Source organism: Nanorana parkeri, unplaced genomic scaffold, assembly GCF_000935625.1.
Source record: "Nanorana parkeri isolate BGI_ZX_2015 unplaced genomic scaffold, ASM93562v1 scaffold2402, whole genome shotgun sequence".
NCBI lineage: Eukaryota > Metazoa > Chordata > Amphibia > Anura > Dicroglossidae > Nanorana > Nanorana parkeri.
This window is the reverse complement of record NW_017308670.1, coordinates 56,141-65,832: the sequence shown is the minus strand read 5'-3', so window position 1 is coordinate 65,832 and position 9,692 is coordinate 56,141. Positions and strand designations below refer to the sequence as shown.

Sequence of the window (9,692 nt, the reverse complement as noted above, 5' to 3'; positions counted from 1 at the left end):
CAGGCAAGTGCCCATATTACATTAATAGTGAGAGAAGGGCCCACCATTATATTGGGTGGTGAGTGGAGAAGGGCCACTGTTACATTTGCGGTCAGTGAGTTGAAATGTCTCTTTACATTGCTAGTCACTGGTCAGGTGAAAGATGATCATTGGTGTCAGCTGTGAAGCAGGTAAAAGCAGATGCTTATGCTGCCTCTGGCTCCTCATAATGGAATCCAAGCACTGTTCCTCTCCAAACTCCGATCACTGCTTGTAAAACTCCACCTTACGCGTTGCGTCTCTTCCGGATTTCATCAGAGGCTGTGAGTTACAACAAGGCTATAGAAGATGTAATAGAGTTGAGAAGTGTTAGAACCTGTAGAAGTTGTATCCCCATTGGGGTTATTTCCCCTCTCCTCCCTTTGAAGACTGGTGCTTTTGGGGACAAAAATGGAATCACAGACAGCAGTAAAAATTAAGTTCAGTTAAGATTTGAAAATGAAAGATAGAAGCTGATTGGTTGCCATGCACAGCTGCTCCCGTTTTTGTCTGCTGCAGTTTTGATAAATTCCCCTCACAGTGTTTAAGTGTGAAGGCAGACAAGTCTACTATTGCTGTTTTTCCATTAACTAATGTAAACTGATGCTACTGACACGTTTTAGCAGTGGTATAGCCCTGTTGTCTTGTGATCCTCTACACAGCTGCATTTGATTTGAACATGGGTGACCTCATTTGTTAACTGTACTGTTTACTCTAAACAGAACAATTGGCTTCATGTAACAGCAAGCAATACAAGTAACATGCAGAAACATATTGTAACAATCAATTTCCTTTTATTGAAGCATTGTGCTATCATGTGAGATTGATCACTACTGCATGCCACTTGTGTAGCTTACTCAAGAGTGAAGCATTTGCTCCATCTGTTTAGTGATCAGTTGCTACTCCTACAGATTTATCTCTATTTATGTCATTAGCAATCAAACTACTACAAATCTCCTGTGTACACCCAGCCTACTGAGGTGACTTCCAGCAAGTGGTTAAATCTTGCAGAGTAAGCAACCTAAGTAGCATGTAGTAGAATTGCACTTGCATTATCCTATCATGCAAGATTGATGGCTACCAGATGCTACTTGTGTAGCTTACTCCACAAAGCCATTTGTTCCATCTGTTTAATGATTACTTGCTACTTTTAGGGCAGCTTTAAGGTACCCATACACCTTTAAAATTATCTGCAGATTTTCTGTGGTCTAATGGAAAAAGTCCAACAGATTCCTCCATCTACACTTAAAGCTGGCCATACACTTTACAACCAAGGTTGTAAGCTAATTAAAAGCTTGTACGATCGGCCCATCTTGGACAGGCAGATCGTACTTGCGATCATCGCAAGCCCGCCCCCGCTGAGGGGCGGGGTTCCGATGACTGCAATGCTGAAGGGGCAGTGTGCGCTTGCACACACCGGCCCATGCGGCATTTGTCTTACGAGCACACCACAAACCCGCCGAAAATCGTAAGATTTTCAGGCTGGTTTTCAAACATGCTCGTAAGACAAAAGACGTACGACCGTACAGTAGAAATGGTTGCACGCCTTCCACACACCTGCCGATTATCGTACGATAATTGGCAGGTGTATGGCCAACTTAACTGTGTGGATGGAGGAATCTCCCGCTGGGCCAAGCTTCCGTAATCTTGCTAGTTGGCCCTGCTGGCTCTCAAAACACCTGAACAATCCCTGCATCCAATAGGATTGTTCAGGTATTTAGAGAGCCAGCGGGGCCAACTAGCAAGATACTGAAGCTTGGCCCAGTGGGAGATTCCTCCATCCACACAGTTTAGCGTAGATGGAGGAATCTGTTACAATTTTTCCATCTGACCATAGAAAATCTGCAGATAATTGTTAGGTATATGGCCAGTCTTACACCTTTTTGTTGCAGTAAACGCAATGCACAGTACTGCAGAATGCACAAGTTAGTGTGTTGCAGTGCTATTCAGAATGAATGGCACCCTAATGCACTAGAGCAACAGATTTGCATTCCAGCACCTTGTAGCACACTGCAGCACACAGTAACGCACTAATGTGTTGTGGTGCACTGTATCCGGAACGAAGGGTCAGGTCTATTTTAAAAAAAATTGGACAACTCAATGAATGCTATTGCGTGGCATAACGCACGGTAATGTACATATGGTAAAACACCATAGCCCACCTTAGGAATTCGTCTTTAGCAATTTTAGTTGCGCAATTTAGCTTCTAAAATTCTCCTATGTAATTCTAGCCTAACAAGGTGACTATCAGCAAATGGTTAAATATATCAGTAGGAGAACAAATTTGGAAACGATTGCTAGAAAATGAATATTGTAGCACATTGTATGCTAAAATCCTGCCCTTATGGTTTATGTAAATTGCGTGGATGTGGATTTTCCCAGCAGTTCCAGGGCATCAGTGTCCTAGGTGGTGAAGATGCCAAATTGTGATGCTCCCCCTCCCCTCATTGGAGCCGGAGAGGGGAATTAATAGTGGTGCTGCATTAAAATGTATGTAATGTTGCAGCGTGCGCTAAAATAATTCCAGTGGTTGTGGCACACCCCAGTGAACTGAGGAGTTTAATAGCAGTGCACATTCTGGCAAAATATGGGCCTAACAGTGGCAAAGAAAGAAATTCCCTTGCATCGGTTTGAGAAAAAAAATGCCCCTGCATCAGTGGCTGAATTCTCACACACTAGACAAAACTGTTTCCAATTTCATGCCATCACAGTCCTGATACATGTTCTTTCTCAGTAAGCCCTGATGAAGGGGCTATTCGTATGATCACCAAAAAGTGTTGGATGTTTCTATACTATCCCCTCAAGCCTATATTGAATAAAGATGCATCTGGACTATAAAACGGAGTGTGGCACTTCAAGTCAAAATCCTGCAATTTGACACTCCAAACCAAGCAGACCTCCAGATCACCTATACCGACTCTTTAACATTATAATTGGCCAGCCACACTAAAAGGATAAACCTTGCGGGTTCAGCGCTTTTATTCCACTTCTTTCCACTACCTGCGTCAGTGGTGTCACTAGAAGTAAAAAATGCACCTGCATCAGTGGTGTCACTGGAATTAAAAAATAGGCCCCTGCATTGGTGGTGTCACTAAAACAAGTAAATGCAGCTGCATTGGTGGCGTAGTTGGCACTCATTCCCCAACAAGCACTCATGCTAAGAAGGAGGTCTGTTCTCATCAGGTGCCCTGTCTCCTTTCTGCCCACAGTAGGCTGTTATTGGAGGGAGGAGAAAGCAGAAAACTCCCTTCAGAAGCTCTCTGAGCCCCTTTACTGCCTGACATGAGTGATGCTGCCATCCCTCCTGTCAATCAGTCAGCTGGAGAACTAGCAAGTTCCTAGCATGCCCCCTCCACATACAAAACTGCACCTGGGGCAGCTGCCCCTCCCTTGTCCTTGTCCTGTTTCCCAGTAATTTGTTCATATATCTTAGAAATATTTCTTGCAAGTTGGCTTTATTTTAAAGAAGGTATTACTACTTTATGTCAAGATCTGATAAGACAAGTTGTTTGTTTTTTTAACTTTTGTTTATTAATTAGATCTCAAAATCCATTTTGTATTCTTTCTGCAGGTTGTACCTTGTCCCATCATTAGTGCCAATGGACCAGGAGATGAAAAGTTGTTTAGGAGCCAAAGTGCAGAAACAGAGTTTAGCACAGAGAGAGAGCGGGTGAAGAAGATGCTGTCAGAGGGGTAAATACAAATAAAAAACATTTCCAAATTTTTTTATTTTATATTTTGGTACAAGAAAAAGTGACTCAATGAAATAAAAAATGCTTCAGAAATGTATAAAAATATGTTCATCCCTTTTCACTTTGCTGTTCTGGTGAATTGGGTTAACGCGCATAGTGTCATGCAGAAGAAGGGACAGAAAAACGGACATGCAGGATTTTTCCCAACACAGTGTACCACATTGCACAGTAGTGCTTCGGAGGTGCATTGCCTACATGCGATGGGGTGCCATTTAAACTGAAAGGCACCACAATGTTCTAATGCATGCAATGCATATTACCAGACCACATAAATGTAAATAGAACTTTAATCAGTGTTCTGCTAATTCTACCTTGACATCACAGCTGTGCTATTAACTCCCCCATCGCCAGAAATACATATTTCCTGAAAGCAGAGACCCTATAGAAAAAAAATGTTTTTCATGTCGCATGATAGTAGCGCAACTGTATTTGCAACCCAAATTTTCAGTAAAAAGTACACTTGAGTTAATTTTAGTGCACACAAACACAATATGTTACCCAGTAATTTTGTAACAAATATGAGAGGAGGTTGCGCCAAGTAAATAAATACCAAAGATGCCAAGCTTCAAAAATTGTGTATGCCCGTAAAATGGCAAACAACTACAATACCCGAACTGTCTAAAGGCAACCCTTTAAAAGCTTTTACAGGTCATCAGTACAGAATTACCCATAAATAATGGTCCTAGAATGATTGCTCTCACAATGGCATGTGCAGCAAAACTTAACATGTGTGCGCAATCATTGTTTTCGTACGTAGGCGCATACAACACATTTTTCACCCACTTTATTGCTATCAAAAAGTGGTTGACAAGCCCCCTGTGTGGTAGCACTTTACTGGTGACAGGTCCTCTTTAAGGAGACAGTAGGGGTCTATTAGACCCTAATGTCACCTTTGCAGCCCATTGAAACTGATCAAGCAAGTGCTTGATCAGCTTCTTTCCCAGCTTCTCTGGCCGGGGAATGAAAACTCAGAAACTGGAAGTGATGAAATCATCATTGCTTTCAGGTTCATTTTGTGGGGAGAAGATCAGCGAACAGATATTTGCTGCTCTCTGTCACCTCTCTCCGACACCCACAATGCTGTTCCATGTTGCTATATATTGTGACATTTCAGGAATGTAGTCATGCAAGTTTGTTAAGTCACTGGTAAGTCTGCTTAAAGTTATAAAAAGTCATTCTATCTGAAAAAAAGCATGACAATAAAATCACTTAATTAAAAAAAAAGATCTTTAAAGTGGTCAGCGACCATTTAGAAGTTGAACATAAATCAGATGTTTTGCTATAATATAAAGAGATATTATTAACAGGGTTAGTCACAGAAGGGTGAAGAGTTTGGAGAAGACAGGAGAAGTGACCAATCTAGGACAACATGGCTGATCTGGAAAGTGAGCTGAATTGGAGAATTTTTCCAAATCTGCTATGTAGTCCTAGACTGTTAACTTCTCCTGTCTTCTTCAATCTCTTCACCATTTTGTGAATAACCCTGTTAGTATACTGCCAAGTTTAGTATCAAGTTAAACATGATTGTTCTCAGTTGTATGTCTCAAGGAAAATGTAATAGCTTTCCTGGCACAGTACCCAGTAGGTATGTGGGGCTTGTGATGGCAGAAAGGATAGTTCACTAGACCAATAAATATGCAAGGCTCTTCCATGCCCCATACGAGAAATTGCAGTGTGCCTGAAGCAATATAAATGCCAATTTCACTTTAGGCAGGAAGAGGCTGAATGCTTCCACAGAGCAGAATTACAGGTTGCGCAAAATTTTCCAAATGATTTAGCATGGAGTTTTATACCGTTCTATTTGGAGGTCATTGCAATGAAACAGGAAGAATGTATGTCTGGTTATTAGTGGTCATTAGTAGAACTTGTCAGAGTTTCAAGAATAGCTTTTAAGGTTGTCTAGCAGTTCATTTTAGGCCTTGATCACACAGTATGCAAAGAGATCCACATCTGAAAGCCTCAAACACAAAGGGCCTGATTCATCAAGCTGAAATATGTGTAACAGCATGCTAAAAAGCTGCATATGGCACAGTACAATTACCTGCTTGATTCAAAAAGGAAAAGAAAATGTATTATTAAGGCATGATGTTTTTACCTTACCATTATAACACCCAGTTCACAAAAACTAGGTGCAAAAACTTGGATTTTACAATTGCTCTATTTTTCAGCGTCTGCATGAAGTTGCTACACAGTCAGGCAGGACTGCTATTGGATGTAGGGATAGGGCATTTTAGAGCTCCAAAGCCGTCAAAAGTCAAGCAAGACTTGATTAATGTGGCCAGGTTTAGTAGGACCTTGGCCACAAGAAAGATTGTATTGCAGCAGCTAAAGGTACATGCTGGTGTTGCCTTCTTTTATGCTCTGCTGTTATTAGATTTTGTGACAAGTTCTCTTTTACCTGAATTAACTTTGTTCCTGGTTTGGGCCTCTGGCTGGACATACTTATGCCACTAATTACAATCAATATTGATTATCTTGTGTCCAGCGATTCCTGCACCCTTTAAACTGTTCCTCATTTTGAGATACCCTACACTTTTTTTGTCAGAAGCAGATGAGTGAGACACTGTGCCCCGTGTATGTTAACCCAGCTGGGATGGGAGAGCCTAGCCCAGAACCAATGTTTAATCAAGAAGAATTTAGAGCAATAATATTTTTGGATTTTTAATCTTAAAAATAAAACTGTTAAACAATTGACTTGTCTGGTTCCATCAGGACCACGGACAGCACATAAGGTACTGCTCCTTACCATAAAAGGTATCTATGCCTGCATTGTTACATACAGTGTTTTCACATACATTGGCAAGCACAAGGAAGGATAGAATCATTAGAGATTGTCATCCTTATCTTTATCTTACCATCTAGTGAGTTACTGACCTTGAACAAGCATACAGCCAGTAAAGTCAGACTAAAGTCAGATCTACTCATTTGCTTATTTGTTCTGGGTCGCTGATTTAGAAAATACTGAAGCCTTTAGATTGGCATGCCAGACAAGCAAAGAGCATTGAGGTTGACAATGTCAGCCTCTATATTTCTTGTTTTATATTTCTGTATTTCTATATAGTGCAAGTTTCCTTTAAACTGAGAGTAAAAGTGAGGGGTGGGAAAAGAAAAAAAGCACCCTGGAGCATTTAGTCATAACGTGCTTGTTTGCACAGAATATTAGCACATTATGGCAGACTTACCCACTGAAGCGATCCCTTTCAGTGCTGCGCTCCTCCCTCACTGACACTTCTACCTTCATCCCAGTATTCTCCTGGGTTATGATTCTTCGGGCCCCCTGATGACGTAGCTCCCGCGCATGCGCAGTTACTTCAGCCTGGCATGCCAAGACTGCACACTGAGTTGTGCATGTGTGGCTCAGTGTACATAAAATAGAAAAATTGCTTACAGGCACCAAAAAGCTTTTATTTATTTTTTTATTAGAAGGGACTTACACAGTCTCAGTCTGCTAATCTGCCATTTATTTTTTTTTACTTAACTTCCACTTTAGGAAACAATTAAACAAAATAAATTTGCAATTATTTTTATTTTTTTACTTCCACTTTAGGAAACCATACAATGCCAATATTTTTTCACATGTATCCACCTTAATGATGAAACAGAATCCAGTCCATAGACAAAGTAGCTGAATATAGATTGTAACAAATATTTGACACAGGTCTAACATTGCCCTTACCCCTGTACTCTTAATATTTACTACTAACAGAAAATCAGTGAAACTAAAGTTTGATCATGTTCATATATTAAATGAAACTTTACCCATAAGTGTCCACTAAAGCTGTGCCAATCTCAAGGTCCCTTTATCCCACATTTAGTGTAAAACCGATTTCTGAGATAGGAGAGGGACTCCAGCAATTCATCTAAGAAGGCATTAAAGCACTATGTGGTCTCCCACTTTAAAAAACACAATTCATCCAATGTCATGGATTGTCATGGAATGTCATGGATTAAGGGGCTCCTAAAGAAGTATTTAAAGTGATACTAAACTCAGGAGTTAAATTTTGCAATGCATTCAAGTACCCTAACTAATAACAAAAATGTATCTTATATGTGTATCACTTGGCTGTAGATGATCAAATCATCTCTGAATTGGTGCGGACACTGTCCTTCCTTCTGTAGGGTGACTACTTTTGTTCCCCATGGTCCCTGTGTGTGTTGTAAAGTAGCCACCACTCCAAGCTCACTTCCGTGATGGACTACAATCTCAATAAACTAAACTCAGTAAACTAAATGTGAGATTGTAGTCCATCACAGGAGTGAGCTTGGAGTGGTGGCTACTTTATAACACACACAGGGACCATGGGGAACAAAAGTAGCCCCCCTCCAGAAGGAAGGACAGTGCTGGACTAGGGTACATCGTAACTCTACATGAGTGCCGTCCATTGCTGGAACCATGCAACTGTTTTGTGGCTTCTTAGAGAGATGAAATTCCAAGGTTTTCTGATTACATGCTATCAGTTCCATAACATTGAATTTTTTTAATAGTTTCAAAATAGTATTAAACTCATAAACTTTTTTCAATAATGAATCCAGATCAAACAAATATACATTGCCCAGCAAAGTATTGCTTTAATTTTTTGCCCAAACACTTACAATTATCATGTTTCTAAACAGCTGTTTCTAATGTCAGTCAAAGTACCGCAGCGCTGAATACTGAAAAATGGCCTGGATGGGAAGGGGGTTTAACACCGCGGATGTCAACTGGTTAAGGAAGGTTGGAGAGGGAGCCAGGAAGGGATGTAGCTTAATTTGCTGTGCCTGTGTGTTTGTGGAAACGCACACAGCTTACTAGCACACACACACAAGGCTGCATAGCACTCTGCTTGACTAAGGAGTCACTCTAAAACAGGAAGTCAGGACCAGTGCTCAGAGAACCAGAGCTGATTCTACTGGAAACTAAATCTTTTAAACATCAAGGAGCAGCATCAATTTTAACTAATTTCATCAGCATTTGAAATAGCTTAAAATCCTTTTGACTTTAATATCAATTTAACTTAATAAGCAGCATTTCACTCTTTGAGTTTTAATTCTTCTTTTGCAATTGTCTCCATTTACTGTTGAACTTTTATACATAGCTTATTAAGGCTATGAAAAGGAACCAGATGGTGTTTTTTCTCAATAACCAATACATTGGAGGAATACCATCTTTTAAAATGGGGGGACACAAAGTACTGTAAGACCTTCTTATAACTAAGTTGTCAGTTATGTGGGTGAGTTCCTCGCCTACAATGGAGATGGATTTCACAGAATGGTATTGTACACTAAAGAGTGAATCAAAAAAACCTTGGGATCAACACAACTTTAGTGGATGCTTATGGGTGGACTGTTTGATGCATAAACATTATTAAAACTTTTTCTGATGGAGGTAGTGGTTCTATTTGACATAGCAATACTTTATTATTCTTTTTTCTCTCTTTTATGTATACCATAGTTGTTTCGCGTAGCGCTATTATTGTGTTTAAGTACATATAGCTTTCATTTAAGCTTATTTTTCTTATTGGTATTGTTGATGATAAAAGGGAGGGTATTAGCCTAATATTTAATGTCTTTGTCTTACATCTAATAATGGTATCTGCTGTTAAACAGTTAAAAGTCAGTGCCTTCTTTGTAAATTATTATTAACAGTGCTTATAAAGATTCATCCTGGGGCCTAAGCTGAAAACTATTGTTAAAACCTCTGGTAATTGTGATAAGCTGTTTTCATAAAAGTGTAGCAATATAGGAGAGAATAATTATAAAGCCAAAGGCATTTCACCTGTTTGCTGTGATGGCCACAGATACTGTAGCTCAGACTCCACAAGGGCGCTCAACCGTTCCTATCTTTCTAACACAGAGAAGGCATTCTTGAGCATGAGATATACAATTTATTACATCAATGGCCGATTTTATTCCTTACCTTTTGACCATAGGCAAGCCCCCCCC

The 9,692-nt window shown here is 40.1% G+C and overlaps 1 protein-coding gene across 2 annotated transcripts in view; it reads left to right on the top strand.

Annotated features, from left to right (window-relative positions):
* The window catches only part of HOMER3 (homer scaffolding protein 3), a 131,269-nt gene that overhangs the window by 86,330 nt on the left and 35,247 nt on the right, over nt 1–9,692 (top strand). For both annotated transcript variants that reach the window (XM_018573500.1, XM_018573499.1), the window contains one exon: nt 3,590–3,711. In XM_018573500.1, the coding sequence (XP_018429002.1) occupies nt 3,590–3,711 (122 nt within the window). The remainder of the gene's footprint in view (nt 1–3,589; nt 3,712–9,692) is intronic.